The 23,344-nt window shown below is 39.6% G+C and overlaps 1 protein-coding gene across 1 annotated transcript in view; it reads left to right on the forward strand.

Moving 5' to 3' along the window:
- Positions 1-20,602, forward strand: part of LOC135481021 (A disintegrin and metalloproteinase with thrombospondin motifs 6-like) — a 51,022-nt gene extending 30,420 nt beyond the window's left edge. The window contains exons 18-31 of the mRNA XM_064760952.1: positions 662-739; positions 2,976-3,130; positions 4,366-4,510; positions 5,973-6,102; positions 7,328-7,532; positions 8,445-8,601; positions 9,290-9,412; positions 11,582-12,019; positions 12,278-12,412; positions 14,059-14,544; positions 15,276-15,455; positions 16,207-16,388; positions 19,115-19,272; positions 20,238-20,602. Of these exons, the coding sequence (XP_064617022.1) occupies positions 662-739; positions 2,976-3,130; positions 4,366-4,510; positions 5,973-6,102; positions 7,328-7,532; positions 8,445-8,601; positions 9,290-9,412; positions 11,582-12,019; positions 12,278-12,412; positions 14,059-14,544; positions 15,276-15,455; positions 16,207-16,388; positions 19,115-19,267 (2,567 nt within the window). The 3' untranslated portion in view covers positions 19,268-19,272; positions 20,238-20,602. The remainder of the gene's footprint in view (positions 1-661; positions 740-2,975; positions 3,131-4,365; positions 4,511-5,972; positions 6,103-7,327; positions 7,533-8,444; positions 8,602-9,289; positions 9,413-11,581; positions 12,020-12,277; positions 12,413-14,058; positions 14,545-15,275; positions 15,456-16,206; positions 16,389-19,114; positions 19,273-20,237) is intronic.
- Positions 20,603-23,344: the final 2,742 nt, after the last annotated feature.

Raw genomic sequence — 23,344 nt, forward strand, 5'->3', positions numbered from 1 at the left:
ATGGGAAATACAAATAAGACAGGTGAGTGAAGGAGAAATATAGAAATAACAAAATAATAATTATTATTTAAAATACCGATAACAATCACATGACGTCTCCTTTCTCACCGCTATACTCGCAAGGCCAACCCCCTTCAAAGTTAAGCGTTAAAAACATGTATACTAACATAGGTGCTACTGAGAGGCCGTGATTAACGCTAGCTGTGATTGTTTCTAATAAACCAAGATTACTTAGTTCAACTGATTCGTTTCATTCCACTTATGTGCATGTATATATCAGTCTGACAGCATCGTTTCGTGTGTCACAAAGTGGTTCACGCATAACATGGTTGCAAGATCTTGTCAAAGCTCCAATGTAAAAGACAACAGCATAGGGAGTAACATTAGAGCAGCAACGACAATGTGATAATTGGCAAATAGCCACACCTATCCGATGAAATCCAGCTTCTTGTCATTTTTTCTCAGTTAGGGCTTGATTTCAACTATCATCTAATTGTTTAAATAGTATCGAGTTGTTCAACCCCTAGCACAATGACTTAAGCAGAAATCTGTAATAAAAATATGTAATACATGTAATGTTAACTGCAATATATTAGACGTAACTGGTATACATTTACTCAAAAATGTTGTCGTGTCATGACATTCATTGCTTGTCTTTCAGAATTCGTCACTTTCAGCTCTATTCCGATCGGCGCTACAGGAATATTAATCACCAACAAAAACAGACACACAGCTTTGTGTAAGTATAGGTGGCTTCTCGATGATAATATCATGAACAAATGCGAGTTTAAGTCAAGGTCATGTTTTCTTCGTCTGTAATCGTAAGTCGAAAGGTTTGCAGCAACCTGCGGGTAGTCGTGAGTCTTCCCGGATTCCTCCTGCCACAACATTGGCCGTCGCCGTACACGTATAAGTGACATATCCTGGAGAACGGCGTAAAACTCTATTAAAACAGATAAATATTACCAAAAATTAAATCATCGTTTAAAATTGTATGATACGATATAATCTGACACTGAATTGTTGATTATTACCATAAACCTGTATACAGAATATCTATAATATTGTTTCTGGCATTTCGTCTCCTGAATTCGGCAATATGTATCATCAGACTCGGGTTGGACATTTTTAAACTACAAGTGTACATTGTAGTATCTAATAATTGGTTTATTTATTTGATTGTTGTTTTGCTTTGGCGAGTCACCGAAGAAATTTCATAGATTACGTGCTTTCATCCCCATCATGTTAGGGAAGAGACTCGCCCGTCAGCGGATGTTAGACTGCTCAAACGGCTTATTTCCTACCAATGCCTCACGAACAGTTCAAACTGGAGGATCTAAATATATCCCTGTCCAAGTCAGGATTTGAACCCGTGCCAAGCGTCTAACATTGATTGGAAGACGAGCACGTTAACCCTTGTTCACAGCTCACTCGCCTGCTAATGCTTGAGTAGCTTAGAGTTTCAGCAAACTACCTCATGGGCGAAGGATCGATCGACAGCTTAACTAGCATAGTACTAGTTTAGCTGACATGTTATGAATGCCTCAATGAAGAAAAAGTACGTTCAGTTCCTTGCGCACGCTGCCTATATAGAATGAATGTGACTTTTAGAAATGATAATGGCTGCATGTTAAGATGCAGATAAGCATTCATGGGGCTAGTATTGGTTATATGTTGTACTTGAACCGTCTGTCTTGGTGGCAGTGGTATGTATATCCCGATGACCCTTTCGGCCAAAGGTTTGCCCTACTCCGTTAGAGTGAGTGAGTGCTTGGGTTTTAACGTCGTACATAACAATTTTTCAGTCATATGACGACGAAGGAATCCTTACAGTGCACCGCTCCTTGTTCCAGGGCGGATTTCCACCGCTCTTTTATCTAGTGCCGCTGCAATGAAACGCCTTACCGAAGCCGCCCCGCCTGGGCCATTATACTGATACGGGCCAACCAGTCGTTGCACTAACCCTTAATGCTGAGCGCCAAGTGAGGAAGTTACAACTCTTCTTTTAAGGTCATAGGTGTGATTCAACCCAGGATTGACCAAAGATCTACCTCTCCCGAATCGGACGGTCTACAAACCGGCTATCGGGGCCGGACCTACTCCTTTAGATAAACACGATTTACTAATAGAGCTGGGCAAGGTTTCCCATTAGGCAGTCAATCGTAGTCCGTATAGAGAGAAGTGACGGTTATAAATCGTTGTAAATTTTGGAGGTAAAATTGTATGCTGGCGTGTTGCACGGTTTAGATAGTATACCACTGTAGAGAGCCTTTAGGTGGCAGGATAACGGAGGGCACAATGCCAATAACATGGTTATTCAGCCGAGATCATACTCTATCGCATGTTGGTGCTATATAGAAAACGTGCAATACAGAACTCAGAACACCTAACTCGTCTGATTAGTTGATAATTGTGGGGTGAATTGTAAAAGCAACTGAAACCCGCCACGTATATAGAATACATATCATTAAACACACACATTAGTTAAATGTTCTCACCACTGGCCAGCCGACTCATGACGTATGCTGTCGCAGGATCGAATCCAACTTCTGGTTGCTCAGTTCGGAGTCAAACAGCTAAATGAAGATCGAATCATAAGCACCTTAGAGTATCAAGCATTAAACGCGTCATTCATTTATAGAATGGATCTAAATGTGTTCCTGCTGGCATGTGTGTACGGGCTCACTCAGTTTGATCTGAAAATGAATATGTGATCTTTCAGGGGGTAAAATATTAACGAGACCCAACGATATGCAATAATGATACCTGCTATTTAATCAGCCAGACATACATGTAGAACTGAATTGTAGGGCCTGTACACGATATCTTAACGGATTTTGGATTCGAAATTCCAGAAACGGGCGCAAGAAAATTTAGCATCATTCTTGCATGTTTGGTATGTAGGATGCGATTTTTCCGGTAAGATTTTGGAAAACTGTACAACCACATTATCGATCAGTTTGTTTGATTAACAGCTATCAACGCCGATGGCAAGCGACTCTTTAATAGTGACGGCAAACGAGGGGGTGGAGGGCGATTCACTGCCGGGGATGTCTCCGCCTACTACATGCCTTCCGAAACAGAGACGGTGAAGATTGAAGGGCCATTGTCCAGTGACATAGAAGCTCAGGTGCCAGTCCACATCATTGATAGTCTATGGTTGAGAAGCATGAAAGCATTTGGTCATCTCTTCGTTTACTCATTCAACCGACACGGACGTTTTTGGTTATGTAATAAGCGCTGTTATATACATATGTTTTCAAGGAATCTATATTTATCTTTTCATGGAAGGCCAGGATGAACAAGGATCAAACGCTCGGATACATTCGCCCACAACACACGAAAAATCTACTTAAGGATTATACGTTTCGACGAAAGCAGTTGCTTTATTATGGAGAGTGTAACAGGAATTGTTATTGTTCAGTCAACCACAAACACGAAAAACCCACTGGAAGTTGATACTCAAATAAGTTTTCCGAGTACCAGCCAAAAAACGAAAATGTCTCCGTGGAATCGTACACATTGTAGCTAATTTATCGCTCTGCCTATACAGCGGTAAAAGGTTTGGGGGAGCAACACCGTTTAGATGGTTCTCAGCAATTTTATTAGTGTTTTTGTGTCGTAGGTGTGTCATATTTATGACTCTTCCCTTCACTCAAAAACATCACCCACTCAATACATTGAATGATGTTTAACGGCGTGCCCATGAGTTGTTTTCTCCCATTAAAAGACGGCAAGTTTTACTGGTGTAGAAAACCGGAATGTCCTCTATAGACTACCGACATTCCTAAAAAACTTCTTGATTTGAAACTGTGGCCGAAACAGGGAGAGTTGGGTACTAACACCCACTTGATTTAAGCTAAATATTCATAAGGACACCAGAAACACCAATAAACAAAAAATGGAGAATTAAGCAGTAAGAATATTTCGTTACACAGAATAAATGTTCACGTAGTTGTTCCAAGTACTGTCTATATGCATATGTATGGTCAATAACAAGACATGCATCAACGAACTACTAGACACCAACTTATGGTCAACTTGAAGAAAAAAGAACAAGTTCAAGGCCCCCGCCTTTCCATAACTACATTGGTAATTACATTGTTGGGGCGTCATGAATAGTGCTTTGGCATATTTTTCCAGTGAGGCAGTACTAAAAACAAGTCTGCAGCGGAAAAAGCAGATTGCAAGTTGACGCCATATATGACCCATTTAATTTTGAAATTAGCATTAAGTCCCAAATCAAACAAAGGAAAAAAGGAAATATAAAAAGCCCCCAAAACAATCACATTCTATAGTAACAAAATATAGCTATTTGCATTTCGGCTCTAAGAGAATGCATCCTTCAGTGTCAATGTTTTTCAGGTATGGCGTAATTACAACGACGATGAGTATTACGATGTCGCCCCTGACGTGTACTTTGAGTACCACATGCCTTTGAACGATGACGAGCCCATGGAGTACGCCTGGGCCACTAAGACTACCCAGTGCAGTAAAACATGTGGTGGAGGTGAGTCCAGATTGGGGGGCGATCAGCAGAGTATTGAACCACTTGGTCCTCTTTTCACCCAAAAATGAGGTGATACAGAATTTGGCGGGAGCAAAGTTATCCCGTATGCAGATAAATTGTAGGATAACACTCCAAAAATGAATTTGTTAATTTTAACAGAAAGTCTGTTATTTGAGTGATGCTATAATGTATTCTGCTATTACAGCAGATTATTCTGTTAAATTCAACACACATTTTCCATTAACTCAACATTAAGATTGTATTAACCTAACAGGTTGGTATGTTAAATATGGAAGGATATTGTGTTACAATAACAGACTACATTCTAGCATCACTCCAGCAACAGACTTTCTGTTAAAATTAACAAATTAACAATTTTTTAGTGTAACATAATGCGAATTCATGACAAAAGCCCCGGCCAACAGAAGCCCCGGTGGAAGCCCCGGTGGACAAAGCCCCGTCGTCTTAAGTAACCGAGAAGACTTATCCAACAATCTAACAAACATGGTGTTTAATATTTGTTGACGGGAATTCATATACTGTCTCTTTCCATCTAACAGTATTGTCATCAAAGCGTATCCCACTCTGTCACTCGACTTTCCTCTCATAAGCGTTGTTCAAGTACGTTTTCAAAATAATATGGCCAAACATGACTGTCTCTGATGTCTCTCATATTATTATCGATGCTTTTCGTCGAACAAATATAAGTTTATTCTACCACTATACTTAATTTGTTTGGAGGAAATATTTTAGTATAGCCTACAAGTTATAGCTTACTACGATACACAATATCACCTCGCGTCTGCCGTAAGGTATGCAGTTTGAGTCAGCTTACAGGCATCGTATGCAATTTTATATGTTCACTATAACAGATGTATTTTAAAATTTTGATTATTTAGAAATTTAAGCCAAATCACATTATTGTTCACAAGAAAAATATTATTTTTGAATTCTCTTGAAAAAAGAAAAAAAATTATTTTTATAGCTGACTATTTTTTTGCTATTTTATATGCCCTATATGGATGCATATGATAAATCTTAACGTTAAATCGGAAACTTTCTGTATTGATTGCGTAGATTAAAATGTATATATTATTCCTCAAGTTCGGGAACACTCTACACTATGAAAGACTGAAACATGCAAGTTTTTTTCTTTTGTTTTCCTGAGGTTGAAACCACCACTGCTGCGAATATTTGGAATCGACCATTTTCTTTAGAGGTTTTAGGCTATAGATGTATATAGATTTGTGTTTGTAGAAAAGGAAAATAACTTGATGAATTTCCACTTTTTTTATAGATTTATGTGATTGTTGTCGAAAGACTTTCTCAAGAATGCTTATTTTATTGGATGGCAGTCAGTTTTATGAGTGGTAGAAACCTAAGGGCACTTAATAAACCCTCTGACTTAAAGCCGCATTAAATTATACCCTCTCTCTTCAATCACGACTTTGTGTATTCGTAGGAGTTCTTCAGCTTTCCGTCAGCTGTGTTCGCCAGGGGGATGGAATAACGGTAGAAAGGAGCTTTTGTGACATCAGACAACAGCCCAATGAGTACGGGGCGTCCTGCAACGAACAAGCTTGTCCACCAAGGTCAGATAAAAATATATTTGCATAATATCATGGTTTATTTCACCAGCTTTTTTGTTTCTAGGGTCTCTCCAGTAAGTTTTCAAAAGCTCTTAACAAAGTGAGATCAAATATTCCTTGTTCTAGACAAGCTCGCTATGAATGGGATTACAAGACAACTTAACCGCTACCTTGAGGTTGAAAACTCATTGCATTTGTTGTTATAATATTCTTCAGTATGGCTTAAAACACCAATCAAATCAATAGATAAATGAATCAATATATTAATGTCGTACTTCCTCCAGCCATAAAACTACCTACACTCTGCATAAGATACATACTCTTAACAAAACAAGGCAAATAAAAAATATTTCGTTATAATTTATTTGATTTATTTGATTGGTGTTTTACGCCGTACTCAAGAATATTTCACTTATACGGCGGCGGCCAGCATTATGGTGGGTGGAAACCGGGCACAGCCCGGGGGAAACCCACGACCATCCGCAGGTTACTGTCAGACCTTCCCACGTACGACCGGAGAGGAAGCCAGCATGACTTGAACTCACAGCGACCGCATTGGTGAGAGGCTCCTGGGTCATTACGCTGCGCTAGCGCGCTAACCGACTGAGCCACGGAGGCCCCTATTTCGTTATAAACACGCCTTCTCCAGATACATACTTAAATGATCAGATTTTGATTTCCTTAACAAACCTACGTATAATTAGTTCCTTTTACTGATGGACCTGGTTGTCCACATATCTGGTAACTTTCTGGAGCAATTTCTTTAAAATATATAAAAAAAAAACTTGCAACGGCTAAGTCGTCTGGCGGACTCCACTCTTTTAAATAGTCAGCTTACCTACATGTACACGTGAACCTGACACGAGTCCGTCAGATGACCTCTTTTCAATGAAAATTCTAGCACAAATCAAAAGCTTTGTTTCATGGTGCCAATGATTGAAATGAAGTGAAATAATGGGCAAGCGTGTATTCTGCAACTGCGTGGGCAGGAATTTGACTGAACAAAGAGCAGGCGGGAATATAAATGTTTGTTCAGAGCCATTAAGCACATAAATTTGCAGAATCCCTGATCTCTCAGCTGATTTATTTATTGTTTTTTACTAGTTCATATTTCAACTAGGTAAAGTTCACTAAATTCGTCAGGTAATATTTTGAATAGGCATTCATATTTTTCTTAACTGTGGTAACGTCCGTCACGCTAGTCATATCATTATGTTGATACGTGTAGGTGGCAGGCCGGATCGTTTGGCAAATGTTCTAAAGAGTGCGGGGGCGGGTTAATGAATAGGGTCGTCAAGTGTGTACGTGTACTGGGAGAGGGACAGACGCAGGTGCCGGAAAGCCAATGTTCCGGCATGGAAAAACCACCGGTACAAATGACGTGTAACAGAAAGCCGTGTCCTGGAGTTTGGTGGTCGGGCACATGGTCAGCTGTGAGTGTTTCTTTTTATGGAAAGAAAATTTTAATAATTCATTCTTTGTGAAAAGATGACAACTATGGCGGGGAAGAGCATTCGGATATATAAGGGTCGAGCGATCACTACACAATAAAGCACAAATATATTTTAGGAAATCTCCAAACAATATCTTTAATCCATCTTGCATTGCTTGTAATTTGAATTTGAATGGCTTCACTGTACAGGGCATGGCTTTATGCATGGAAAGAAAACTTGTTTGGATAACAGCAATCACTTCAAATGCGGCAAAGAAGAGCTTAAGTCGCTCTCGTACATGTACAATTTCAGATAGAGAGTTTCGTGTTGACACTCTTTTATCACTGAAGGTAAAAAACCGTCTTACACGCACAGTATCACGTGACCTGTCAGTAATGTTTTTATTACATGTACAATAACATAGACGCCTGAAAAAAGTTTTACAAAACGTACTTAGAGTAGACGAACAATAGAGAATATTGATGTGCTGAAGTTTGCGGAACTTTAGAAGTTCCTAAAGGGAAGCAATGTCACTTGTGTATCCAGAACATGGCTAGATAGGTGATCAGTATATTGATGTCAACAAATGTCGCCTGCCATATTTTTTCAAGTCATATAAGACAATGGGAATATTTTTAACTTTACCTGAAAATCTCAATATTACTCTAATAATTTAGCAAAATCTGACTGAGAGTAAGCCATTCTGTTTTACGTATTTATAAAATAAAATGGAACTATGACACCTGAGTCTACATGGACACTAGGAGACGGCGAAGATAGATAGTAAAAACATACTGTAACCAGACTTATTGTGGGTAAGTTATATACGATATACGATGAATACAAGGATACGCCATACATGTCGAATCTGAAGCTCAGATTTCACCCAACTAATGATGTGCTTTTTTGTAGTGTTCGTTGACTTGTGGTCGAGGTCAGCAGTCACGTGACGTGGAATGTCACCGTGATGAGAGCAGTCGTGAAAAGCTGGATGACTCGGAATGTATATCATTGGACAAACCAGCAGCGATCCAGGAGTGTGTACTGAAGACCTGTAAAACCGGAAGAAGTAAGTCTGACATCTTAAAACGGGCACCGCTCCGGATATGGAAGGCATATCACACAAACGATCCTTTTTGTAGGAGCCTCCTGACCACTAAGATGGCTTTCTTCAGTCCAGTTAAGTGGCCTCCGTGGCCGAATGGTTAGCGCTAGTGCAACGCAATGACTCAAGGGCCTCTCGCAAAAGCGGTCGCTGTTAATGTTAGCTCCCTCTCCAGCCTTACACTGGAGGTCTGTTAGAAACATGCGGATGGTTGTGGGTTTCCCTCGGGCTACGCCTGATTTTGACCCATCCTAACGCTGCCCGCCGTCGTAGAAGTCAAACATTTTTAAGCAAAGCGTAAAACACCAATAAATAAATAAATCAGCGGAATCCAGCTCTTGCTGCTTTGGCTGAGGCCGGAAGTCAGGAATTTTACCAAATAGTTTACATGTACCGCAACCAAAACACTGACTGCCTTTGTGAAAGTAAAAATATTCTGAAATACTAAATATTGAAAGCAGACGAAACCAGATTAAAGAAGGAATGACAGCCACATTTGCTTTAGTCTAGTGTTGTGTTATTTAATTCGCTGGAGTGTTGGGAAAATATCCGGCAATAAACAGTTATCAGTAAAACCAAGAATTGATAGCCACTTTTGTCTAGCTAGAGTCTCTAATTTCTGTGTCTGTTTTCCCCATTCTTAATACCCTAGGTGGTACTGTATGTATGGACAAGAAAGACTGCACAGTGTACGACGTCAGCGCATGTTCCGAGTACCAAGAGTTTATGGAGATCAACTGTCCACTTTTTTGTGGTTTTTGCGGTGAACCTGATGGTAAGAATGATTGCTTGATTGATTTACATAGCAGATGGTAACAAGAATTGAAGTGAACACAACATACGGCCCAGCAAATGCATTTGATTGAAATGTATAAAAGAAACGGTGAGTGTAACCCCTGAGGGGAATCTTTATGGGTGTTGGTGATAGGTTTGTGATTACCATGACAACTGTGCAAGTGGACAAATGTGTCCACCACGAATGAAAACTTTATGCCGAACCCAGTTGGAGTTGTATCCCGGACACGAAATCATTTCTATTTATATTGCATATATAAGGAAAACAGCTACTCTGTTGCCATGACAACCGCGAAAATGTGAGTCGCAACACATCGTCATTTGTGTATCTACATGTATTTATCCACCAAAAATTAAATCTATATGTGGAAAACTGTTAGAGTTATAGCCTGGACACGAAATCATATCTATTTATATAATATACATAGGGAAAATGGCAATCTGGTAACCATGACAACCGCGGATCTGGACAAATGTGAGTCGTGACACATCGTCATCTATCTATGTATGTATCTACCAAAAATGAAACTCTACACAGAAAACTGTTAGAGTTGTAGCCCAGACACAAAATCATATCTGTTTATATAGTATATATAAGGATATGGCTATCTGGTTATCATGACAACAGCGAAAATGGACAATTGTGGGTCGCAACACATCGTCATTTGTGTGTGTATGTATCCACGAAAAATAAAACTCCATGTGGAAAAATGTCGCAGCATATTTACTTACACACGAATTTCGCACAAAATTCGAGTTTTAATAGTTTATTGTTTGGGACCCCAACTGTTTGGCTCTGCCCCCCTCCCCCATTGACACTGTTCTCTTTAGTACAGGGGATTCAAGTTTATACCGGCCGTCTCGAATATACGATGTTTTGTTTTAATATAAATTACTTCACTAATTATTAAATAACAAGCCAGCTTAGAGGCATTTATGGGAGATGTGCCGACAAGTATATATATATGCAACACATTGCTTTCTGTGAAGTCCACCGCGCTGTACATGATGGCTCCATAGAACCGTGGCGGTGTTTCAGAATTTGGAAACGGACCCGAGTTCTTTGGCTTATCATTAAATATATCACAGTTTCATGTTGGATACAAAATTATGCAGGAATATTTGACTTCATTGTGTGATGTTTGTCAGCCTGCGTGCTTATATACGCTTTAAAAATCTCTATTGAATAGAATATCTAATGAGTCTTATTGGTACATCACACAAGGCCTACAATTTATAAAATTTGAACTCCTGTCACCTATAAAGGTCAGCATGTTAATGTTTTTCTCTTTAATCTCGAGTCCCTAAATTGTTTCCGTAATTTCACAATTGTCGATTCCATCATTTATTATTTATTTTCTACGCACAAAAACGTGTTTTTTTATAAGACAAACACAATCATATGTAGCCCCTTAATATCCGCATGAAGACATGCCACGTAGGCCCCAAGCCTATATCCGATACACACACACACATATATATATATATATATATATATATATATATATATATATATATATATATATATATATATATATATATATATTCTTGCATAAAATCAAGCTATACAATGTATTACATATTTAAAGAATATTATTCTGCATATCCATGTATAAATTATAAAAATACAACAAAGAATGTAAAAATCAAACCCGGACATTTTTGATACCAGTAAAAAGAAATCTTCAATTTTCAAAAAAAGAAATTTCAGTCCGGTTTTTCCTGCTACTATAGAATAATTACCTTTCACAAAATATCAGCCGCATCTCTGCACACGTTATGTTCGAAATAGGTAATAAAGTTCTGAAAATTTATAGAGAAAGTCGCTGGAATAATTCAAGGCCTAATGTGCGCGTCGGCGTATAGTGGGCGTGTGATACACGGACCATCTGACCAGAATGGGCGTAGGATTGATGGTTAGGATCCGGCTCTACCGAACATTAAAGCTTCACATTTATGCGCAAGCAGAAGACTTTCATCGCCTAACTGATAGATGAATTGAATCTGGATTTCAATCTTTTCTTTTTGAATCTATGGACTCTATTGATGTCATATGTTGGTAATTACGAAATGCAAAGAAGCAACTTCAAGAAATAAACGTCTCTTTTATATGCTGCATTCTGTGAATCGTTGCTTTTTATCTTGGCAGTCTCATCCGAGCAAGGTAATCCGCCGAACACTGACACGTGTGCAGATAAAACCGACTGCACTGAGTATGCGGCCGATGTTTGTGAATCCTACAAAGAGTGGAGTGAAATAAACTGTCAAAAAACCTGTAAGTTTTGTTCGCAAGCCGTTTCTGGAAAAAGCTCAACACAAACGGAGACGACTTGTAGGGACCTAGCTGACTGCACAGCCTACGGAGATGACGTGTGCAATCAATACGCTGAATGGTCGGCCAAAAACTGCCGGAACCATTGCGGAATTTGTTCCGGTTCTGGCGAAAGTAGTTTGGAGCAGCCGTCAGAAGGCTCTTGCATGGACAAAGACGTCGACTGCGCAACAGGATATGGAGACAATGTGTGCAGCGAGTATGCAGAGTGGGCGAAGATAAATTGCAGAAAACACTGCAAATTTTGTACCGAAGGTAATTGAAACAGAAGTATTTGATTGAACGTAACCTGAAACGCAATTTCATTTGAGCTCTTGATTTTTTAACATAAAATTTTGCTTAATGGTAACATTTATTAATTTAAATTGCCAATAAGCGCAGCAAGGAGAATTAAATAATCATGTGCCCATAACTAAGAAAACACGTCTCATGAAAAAGCATGGTGTTAAATTTTAAAATATGGCATAAAAATATATTAACATGCTTTCTGTAATTGCCAGATTATCTCTTCAGGTTTGACAGAGAGCTCTTGTACTGACAAAACGGAATGCGAAGACTATGGTAAAGAGGCCTGTACATCATACAGGGAATGGGCGAACTTAAATTGTCCAAATTACTGCGGATTTTGTAAATCATCTCGTGGAAAACGTATGTATTTTTAGTTACGACAAATAATTCATTATGTGGCACTTGTCTTAGCGATTCAGTATTTTGTTTCCATTGAACACCTCTGAGCAATGTCAAGGTATTTATTTATTTATTTGATTGGTGTTTTGCGCCGCTCTCAAGAATATATCACTTAAATGACGGCTTTCAACATAACGGTGGGAGGAAACCGCGCAGAACCCTGGGGAAACGCACAACCACCCGCAGGCTGCTGGAAGAGCCGGAGAGGAAGCCAGCATTTGCTGGACGTCAACTCACAGGGACCGATATTTATTTATGAATGTCAACTAAAATTAGCGATGCCGGTAAGACTTCATGAATAATATATAATAAGGATTTGCTAATTTTTGACGACGCTTGTTGGATTGGCGTTTAAAGCCATATTTTAACATTTTTGCTCTCCTGTAAGTGGTATCAAGGGCGCCTTGAGTAAACCATCGCCTTCTGACAGGCGCCTGGCAAGCCTCATAACTTAAAATCGAAACACACCAGGCTTGGATTCGTGTCTGTAGCCTCATTTTGCACATCGCTTAAGAGTAGGGCTGCTGGAGTATGGGCCTACCAGGATGAGTAGGGCTGCTGGAGTATGGGCCTACCAGGATGAGTGGAGCTGCTGGAGTATGGGCCTACCAAAATGAGTAGGGCTGCTGGAGTATGGGCCTACCAAATTGAGTAGGGCTGCTCGAGTATGGGCCTACCAGGATGAGTAGAGCTGCTGGAGTATGGGCCTATCAGGAAAGCTATGGTACATCTATGAATGTCAAGCATATATTTCATTTTTTTTTTTGATTGCTGTTTTACGTCTTACCGGTACTCAAGAATATTTCACTTATACGATGGCGGCCAGCATTATGGTTAGAGGAAACTGGACAAAGCCCCGAGGAAAGCCACGATATCCTGTAGGTTGCTGACAGACATTCCCACGTGCGAGCGGAGAGGAACCCCGCACGAGCTGGACTCAAACTCACAGTAACCGCATTTTATTGGTGTTTCACACCGTATTCAAGAATATTTCACGTATACGATGGAGGCCAGCATTATGCTGGGAGGAACTGGACAAAGCCCAGGGGAAAGCCACGACATCGTGTACGTTGCTGTCGGACCTTTCCACATGCGACCGGAGAGGAACCCCGCACGAACTGGACTCACAGTAATAGCATTGCTAGGGTGCCTGTAGGTTATTGCTGGCTATGAGGCCACGAAAGCCATCTAAATAGATATTACGTAGATGGTTACATTTCGTGGATTGTACACGTTATATTTATTTATTTGATTGGTGTTTTACGCCGCACTCAAGAATATTTCACTTAAACGTAGCCAGCATTGTGGTGGGAGGAAACCGGGTAGAAGCCGGGGGAAAATCACGACCATGCGCAGATTGCTGTCAAACATTCCCGCGTACGACCGGAAAGGAACCTCGCATGAGCTGGACTCAGCTCACAGTAACAGTATTTCTGTAATGTTTCTGCTTCATTGGTGGATATTAGTTCACGAAAGCCCCCTAAGTATATATTACGTAGGTGGTTGAATTTCGTGAGTTATATACCTTATAACTGATTCGTTTATTATATATTTGCATATTATATTATTGTGTTCTTTGATAGCATTGTGATACCTTGTGTTCACAGGCTCCGCTGTGCCAGTTCGTGTCCCCAAGCCCTTATATAAGCAGGGAATTCCCCAGCGCCTAAACTCTCCACGACATTTGCTTTCGAGGCAAGCTAAGTTTGGTGTGAACGGGAAGACTTTCATGCCACAAGTGTCATTTCCGCTAAAACGGATAGCCACGCCCGTTCCATATGGGCCAGAACGTGAAGTCGCCCTCACAATGTCTGTCCAACTGAAGCCTCCACCTTTCTCAAATGTATCAATCAAGTCAACAAATGATACAAGCAAAGTGCAAGATGTGGTTCCCAATGGCTTCGCAAAAGGTTCTGCCAAAACCACTCCAAAGGAGATTGGGACATGTGACAAGCTCATCACTGCACCCAGTAATCGTATCAACACATTTGGGAATGTATTGCTGGGACAGGAATGCACCTTCTCAATTAGTCGCCCTCTGTCCGAAAACATTGTTCTGCACTTTGAAGAGCTACGTGTTGACTGTCGAAAAGGTAGTTTGATATTTCAAAACTTTCTGGTGTAATACAACCACAATAGATCGATAGTAAACGCATACTCTTAAAGCGCATGCTTCGCTCTCCATGTTCGCTTTACATCACTGCCACCACTAGCAAAATTTGTACGGAAATCTTGATTAAGGCCGAGGTCACAGGGGTCACGGTGATGAGGCAGGAAGTGATATCAGAAAATACAAAAACTGTCAGTCATTTTGTCTAATTATATTTCATACACAAACATTCTGTTTATCTAAAATGTGTACAACATGATTCTAACCAACAACTAAAAAAAAATTATTGATGGATGTTGATTTAATAGGTCAGGGCGGGGACACAAGTGATGAGGCTAAGTTTAAACGAGCCTACTTGCGTCTCACAGGCTCTACCGGTCAAGTTTGTCTAGTGGTGTTAGTGGTGTGAAGCAAACGAAGAGAGCGACGCATGGGCTAGTAAACTGTTAATAATCCCTTGCGTCCATAGTCTTCGCGTAGTCTTACACGAAGTTTCCTGTAAGAATGTAAGACGTTTTCTCCGGCGGTCGTTGGCTTCTGTTCATTCATTGCTTCAAATATTGTAGTCGAAAATCACTTTGATCCATGCATGCATTTTGCATATTTGGTTTGAGATATAATTTCTCTGAATTAGGTTGCTTATTTATATCTTGGATAAGGCCAATCTATATCTTGCCCCATTGCCTAATTCTGAAACTGTTTATTTTTCACAAGGCGATGAACTGATCATAGACGACGGCGTCAGCGGCTCGGCAATTCATCTGTGCCAGTCCACGGTCAACCACACTTACACTGTACGCTCCAACAACGTGCTGTTGAAAATGAAACTCGGACAGAAAGATAGTGGATATCGACTGATGTATTTTAGCAAAAAGCTACGGAAGCCTGTATCGGGTAATCCAGAGTCACACTAGAAATATCATCTATACATGCCATGTTAACCTGTGTTCTTCATTCATTTAAATTAATGCAACTGTATTTTCGAGAAATATCAACACGAGCTAGAATACTTTATACATTTTAAAATATTATATTTGTGAAGTATACATAATGATTGAGGTGAAATGATTCCCAAGATGCTTCAAGACTGATGCTTCAATATGTATGCTACTTGTGAATCCTATTTCAGTAGTTTTGCATTTGAAATCTATATCAGAATAACATGCGTGTATGACCGTCTGCCTCAGTATATCCCCGTGATCCATGGCAAAATGCTATTCATTAAATTGTGGCTTTAAGAAAAATACGAATTTTCTAAGAAATGTGTGGGTGAGAATAGATCCCATTTCAAGGAACTTCCTACACTCGTTGAGGGCCTTCCAAACCTATGATATGGTTCCAAATACACTTTATACATTGCGAATAAAAATAAATTCTGAATTTAGAATAAAAAAAGGAGAGAACTGTCAGAATGACGTAAGCGTGAGATTCTTATCACGGACGTAAGCGTGCATCCTCTTTGTTTTATATCATATTGTATTTCGATACGCCTACAGTTTTCGTCTCACTTCACTTGCTTCTCGGGTGTTCTCGGAAACCATATCATCTTTCGTTAAAATATTTATGCGTTGTAGACTTTAAGAAATCCGTGTCTTCTGGAACCGTCTTCATTGGTTTTTCCTGCTCTTGTGATTTGTCTGTACAGCCTGCAGTCAACAATTGAACGGAGACTCTGGAGAGATTATTTCCCGCGGATTGGCACTCTCCAGTGTTGGTGGGAAGAAATGTGAGATATTCATCAACGTTGAGCCCAGTCGTCGAGTGAAGCTGCTCTTCTCCCACTTTGATGTTGGTAGGAAGGGCAACTGTAGCCAAGTTTACATGAAGGTACCTACAAAGTGTCTTCTCTCGTACATGTAACTGGTTCTCAGTCATTCTGGCATTTCTTTCCTCCTAATTAAAAACCTGCTGAATGTGATGACTTATCCCGCACCTTTTCTCTCCTCCCAGTTATAAACCTGCTACATGTGCTGACCTATTCTGTACATTTTCTTTCCTCCTAATTATAAATCTGCTAAATGTGATGGCGTATTGTACATTTTTTTCCTCCCACTTATAAGCCTGCTATATGTAGTGACTTATCCCGCACCTTTTCTTTCCTCCCAGTTATAAACCTGCTAAATGTGATGGCATATTGCACAATTTTCTTTCCTCCCTATTATAAACCTGCTATATGTGGGGACTTATCCCGCACCTTTTCTCTCCTCCCAGTTATAAACCTGCCATATGTGCTGACCTATTCTGTACATTTTCTTTCCTCCCAATTATAAGCCTGCTAAATGTGATGGCGTATTGCACATTTTTTTCCTCCCAATTATAAGCCTGCTATATGTAGTGACTTATCTCGCACCTTTTCTTTCCTCCCAGTTATAAACCTGCTAAATGTGATGGCATATTGCACAATTTTCTTTCCTCCCAATTATAAATCTGCTATATGTGGTGACTTATTCTGACCTTTTCTTTCATTCCAAAAAATCGAGATCTTGGGGGGAAAGGTCAGTATGCCCCTTGTCTGAGTAAGGTGTTAAGCATGTCAGGAAGGGTTTTTTTGAGGTGGGGGGGCAACCTGGAAACGTACGTGTAATAATCGTGTATTACAAGAGAACATTGATCAATCCAGCTTGGACCCGAGCACCGCATTATTCTTCACCGAAGCATTTCTACACACGTAAAGAGACATGTCCGAAATAACTATTGAAAAACTATGATAAAACTGAAAGAACAAATCAATCATTCTAGATTCTGGGCATAACTCATGCGCTGGGTCTAGTGCGAGGAGGTTTGGGAGAAAAGTGTATAACTGTTCTTTTACACGTTAAGCAAAGGAGGTTAAATCCATTTTTGGAAACAGAATCTCGTGTGGCCATCTGCGTCTCTTGAATTCGTGATGTGCTCATAAAATAGTTGATCGCACTTTCCGTTCCTTTAAGCCCACCCTGCAAGGTGTGCCTGTCATCTCGTAGTGCATATACACATACGTCGTGGTGTATGCTGACTTAATTAGATTCTATTTTGGAGAACAAAAAGAAAATAGATATTAAGTTTGCGTGCAAGTTATGACACATTGTTCTCACTCTAACTGCAGAAAGAGTCCATTAAATCAAAAATCACATAGATAAATTGTTTGTGGTCAAAGAGAAATGAGTTATTGTTTGAGTGATGTATGAGTACGGAAATGTGGTGGGGGGAAAAAAGATGTTCTTAATAGGTGAATTAACCGTTAACACTGTTCTCTGGCTTGCAAAGTGGGCTGTTCTATTTTTTCCCTTTTCCTTTTTATGTGTTTTTTTTTTTGAAGCATGATTTATTCAGAACGTACACACACCTGAAGCCTATGGGTTTAACTGCGTGCGGCATTTAATAATACAAAGATCTTCTGTTAATTTCTCTTCATGCAGAAGGGTCGTCTGATAGGCAATAAAAGCTTTCCTTGGGATCTGTGCTAATTTTGAATGGTTCAACTATTATTGGGCACGAACTAGGCGCTTCTGTGAACATTGCATGAGAAGTCCACTCCGTGTCCTTCGTGATGTTTTGTATATATGGAAAACGGATACCTTACTGTCTATTCCCGTAGCTTTTTATTTGGCTTCCCTTGTGCGAGAACACGAAAATAGTTTCTGGAAGGATAGCTTAGATATGATTTGGCATTTAAGTGTTCATGCAGACAAGCGATGTTTGTGTTTGACTGCTAAAAGCACAGAAGTCGTGCATCGGAGTAAATGGTCATTGACTTCAAGTGATACACTACTGTCTACGGATTTGTAGCACATTTTGAGAAATTTTAGAGCATGCGGTGTAGTGTATATAGTAGGTAGTATGCGGTGTTTTTTGTACATCACGTATATTTATGGGACCACAGGCCAGTCAGGAAGGCGACAGTATGGTGCAGTCTGTGCTTTTAAAAATATACTAAAAACCAAGTTTTTCAGTTATAAACTGTTTCGGCTTATAAAACCATGTCATATGATTAGAATGACAAGGTTGCCTATTGAGTTATTGAAAACTCGTTTGATAGTTTGGAGACACATGCACAAATAGTCGTTAAACTGTAAGTCACCATAACTATAATCGGATGAGTATTTTATAGCTTGGCCCCTCTGGGTATAGGACTTAGATTTCTGAGTTGATTTAACTCAATCAGAAAACTGAGAAAGAGATGGGAAACTAAAAAATATGTACTGAAAGCTGATATTGAAAATTTATCACCGAGTCACTCCTGATCTCCAAAAGTATAGTTAAAGTGTGTATAAAGTCAAAAAATAATATTTCTTCAAAAGAAAGTGACCAGAGAATTGTCCAGCAAAACTTGATATACCTGTCTGTTCAGTTTGTTCAGAAGATAGTGGAATCCTAAAGATAAACATTATGTGACGTCAGGTTACAAAGATGACTTTATTTTATCCTAATTTAAATGGTTTAAACATTAAAAAAAATCAATATTATTGGACATTTTTGTCCTGTATTTTGAACGGAAATATCTCATTATATCGCAAAATGGCGAACTCGTCGGGGAGATGTCATTGTTTATAAGCTGTTCTCTTACCCTACAGATCACAGATGAAGACACAAACCAGACTGATACGTTTTGCGGGTACAAACCTGGCCTTATCTGGGAGGCAGTTGGATCACGGGTAAAACTCACCTACACATTAGATGGCGCTCCACGTCACACGGGCTTCGCGGGGGCGTACCAGGCCGTCTGAATAAGGTATTATGTACTTTTCAGGTATTTATGTGTAAAAGGATGCATGAAACATTTGGCGTTTTCTTCCTTTGTGCAGTTAAGGTACACACAAGTAGAAAAAGCCTCTGCTTTTCTTCTTGCATGGTAAACATGGCTATAGACTACAATTTTCCTACGTCCTGAGCAGTCAGTCAAGGAATTCAATACCTGGCAACGATGAAAGCCACGGTGACAGCTATGAAAACAATGCTGTGGGAAAAGAACCCACATGGTGGGCGCTAAGCAGGCCTCGCGTTCCAGTTGTTTCGTCTTTGACGTAATTTCCAAATTCCCGACCACTGACGGAAATTTTCTTAAATAATATGGGTTATTAAAAGAGTAATAATAAATGAAGATACTTGAAACCGTAAACTTTGTTTTAGAGCTCTTGTCATGTATTTTTTTTAACGTATCACTGCAGCGTAAATCAGACCGATACGTACATAAAAACATCAGGAGTATCACAATAATACTACTGATAATAATAACAATATTTATGTATTTATTTATTTAATTTATGTTTTACGCTGTACTCAAGAATATTTCACTTATACGACGGCAACCAGCATTATGGTGGGGGGGGGGGGGGGGTCCGGATTAAACCCACCACCATTCGAGAAAAATAATAATAATAATAATAATAATAATAATAAATAGCGTCCAATCCAAGCGCACACTTAGACATTCAAGCGAAGATTTGTGATGAGTGTATTGAATTTTCCCATAAATAAACCTCAATGAAATATTTTAAAATGTGCTTAGAACACTGGTGAAGTAAGTAATGGGACAGATGATAAAGAGTTTAGAGCCAGAAACAGTTTTCTCAAATACAACAAAGCGTTTTTCGCAGTGTTTCCGACAGTGGTCCTTTGTGACATCGCGTAATAATATCCTACGTTTACACGGCCAACTGAATCTCGTGTTTTTACTAGATGTTTTTCTCTCTCCAGGAGCCCTTAAAACGACATCATGCGCCTTGTGTTTACGAGTTCGCCAATAACCCGTGATTGAGGACAACAACGGTCAAACCACTGGGGTTTTTGTTTCATGAAATCTGCTATGATGAAATCCTCTTCCTCAGTCTCTGTGTGTTAACTCGACGCAGAAGAACAAGGCCTTATACGATATTCGTTGCCTACGAGCAACGATAACACGAGCGGTTCTTTGCAAGGATTTAAATGATCTCTTTTTCTCGCCCTCACCATGTACATCGTTCTTAGTCACCTTTTCACCAACGTTTAAAAGACCTTTATGTCTTCTGTTGGTTCTCTACAGATGTAAAAAGACATTAATAATTAAAGTCATAACTAAAGCGCATCAGAAACATGTGTTCTTGTCTTTGTTATTTAGCCTACCTATTATTACTCTTTGTACGAAGTCTCCTCGCTGTATCAGTGAAATTAATTGTTGCTGTAGACAAAAGGCACTAGACAAAACAAGGTCACAGATTTAGTTCCGCTTTTCTATAATTCGAATGAGTCATTTTGGCCGGGCGTTGCTCTCCGTGCGTATTGTTTCCATCCACACACCTTAAACCACAGTCAATTGTATGCTTATTGAGTGATTTGGGAAACGTTTAACACTATTTATGTCATATCAGACAAATATAGCCGACAACAGCGCTACACTGGAGTATCATGCCGAAGACACAAGGCATGACATCCCACCCAGTCACAACACTCTGATAACTGGACAACCAGTCCTGTTTTCTTGGTCTAACTACCCAGTGCTGAGCGTCAAACGAGGCAGCAACTGGTATCATTTTCAAAAATCTTTAGTATGACTCGACCCCGGTTTTATCCCAGGTCTCCCGACATCGAGCCAGACGCTGTCACCATTTTGTTTAACAAACAAAGGCAAGACCCTTTTCAGTTATGAACGAGATCACATAATGGTCAACAGATACGTATTTAAATATATGTTTTCATCGCCGGTCACAGGATCGACCGAAAAACTTAAATATGCTGTTTCTTTGATGAAGAAGCACATTGTCCCGTCGATAAGGCTGCTTTTGCGTGCTGGGAACTATTGCACAGATTTTGATTTGAAGCGTCTGCGTGTTTATAAATGAAGCGTGATGGAAAGAACCTATCGGCGGAGAAGCCCGACGAAACTTTAGCGTTTTATCTAACTGGATAAATCATCGGAAAAAGTGAGAATACCGACTCATTTCTAGGCGGAAATCTCATATGAATGAACTTTGCGGTTACTGGATCACTGCTTGTCTCGTTAACCAGGCCATGGGGTTTGCTACAAACGCACTCTGCCGTGGTCTCTCAGACCCGGCACGTAAGAATTATGGCCCGGGCTGGTGCGGAACGACAGTTCAAATCATGATCAGGCAGAGCGTCCCGGGGCGTAATAATTACGAGCATGTGTAGTGTACAGCGCGTGATATAAGGATTACGCCCAGAAATGCAAGATGATATACCGATAATGTTTATACCATAGTAGATATTGTAGTATATCTTGTGTTATTGTATTCATCATATAGGGTCTTGAATTTATCTCGCAAATGTTAAATATACACCTGCTACAGGTGAATAGACAATCAAGCGGAAAACCATTACCGGTAGCCTACAATGCTGGCCAACTAGGGCCTGTCCTTCAATGAATCACGTGCGAGACTGTGTCCTCGGCTATTATAACATAATACCGTTTTAGGTAAGCAAAGAATCTACACTGGCACAGACACGTGTGAAAGGTTTGCTCAACCAAATGTCGGTTTATAGGCTAGGTACAATTTTCACCCGACATAAAGAAATCGGGCATAATGACAGACATTATAATCTTTTAAATCTGGTTAAATGAATGATGAGTAATTCACTTAAAATTAACTTAAAATTCTTAAGCAGCGGCCTTTACTACCAAGAAAACAGATGATATGGCCAAATAGATGACCTTCCCAGAAGCGGTATTCCATCTACATATAAACATGAAGTCATTGGGGTTGTAACTTACAGATATGTTAAAATATTCATTCAAACTGGTTCAAGTTCTTACAGATATGTTAAAATATTCATTCGAACTGGTTCAAGTTATCCTCAAGGACAAATTTTTCTACTAGTCTAGTTCACAAATTCTATCTCCATTCCATTCGCCATCTATAGCAACAGATTAGTTCAAACAGGCCATCTCATAGCTGAAGTAACATGTGGAAATAAAACCATTACGGGTAGCCTACAATGCTGGCCAACTAGGGCCTGTCCTTCAATGAATTCCGTGCGCAGTGAATAAGATTGTGTTCTCGAGTATTGCCGGTAACATAATATCGTTTTAGATAAGGAAATAATGCACAGACATATGTGATAGGCTCGATTTATAGGCTAGGTACAATTTTAACCCAGCGGGCAAGCAGGTCTGCCAAAGACTTTTTGCTGATGCTCGACCCGTACTACTTTGTTGTTCATTAGAAATCATGTTGTCGTTGTTACACTGTTCAGTACATACTTTTATTTTAAGTGCGGTAACATTTCCGTTCAAGGTGATTCTATAATCCTTGCGATATAAACGCAAGTGTCAGAATGTCAACATTCTCTATTAGTGTTAAGCTGATAAATCGTGTTAAATATTGTAAAATGTGATTGCCCACACCTTAAAACTATTAGATCGAGTAATGACTACATGGAAGGTACATAATGTTAGATTAATAGAGTTTAAATATAAAATGCCTTATATACACAAAAGAAGTGTTGTTTGACGTAAGATAATGGTACATTACTGCACCGTCTTCTTCTGCAGACTGTTAACTTTCTTAAACCGGAGAAGGCTTAACCTAGCACTCTGAATATTTTCACACCTCCACCACTGTCACCATGTTGGAATTATCATGATTAAATTTGTATACAGCATTTCAATTTTAGGAAAGTATTCACTTTAAAACCAAATCAATGTATCACGGTGACAGCAGGTTCAAATATTTTCTTATAATCTAGTGCAGTATTCAACATGAAACTCTTATCTCAGAACAACAGAAGTAAGCAGATGTGAAACAGCCCACACTGCATTAAACACCACCACACAGATCCGAACCATCTGAACCAAAGATGTCCTGCCA

This window comes from Liolophura sinensis, chromosome 13 (genome assembly GCF_032854445.1).
Source record: "Liolophura sinensis isolate JHLJ2023 chromosome 13, CUHK_Ljap_v2, whole genome shotgun sequence".
NCBI classification, from domain to species: Eukaryota; Metazoa; Mollusca; class Polyplacophora; order Chitonida; family Chitonidae; genus Liolophura; species Liolophura sinensis.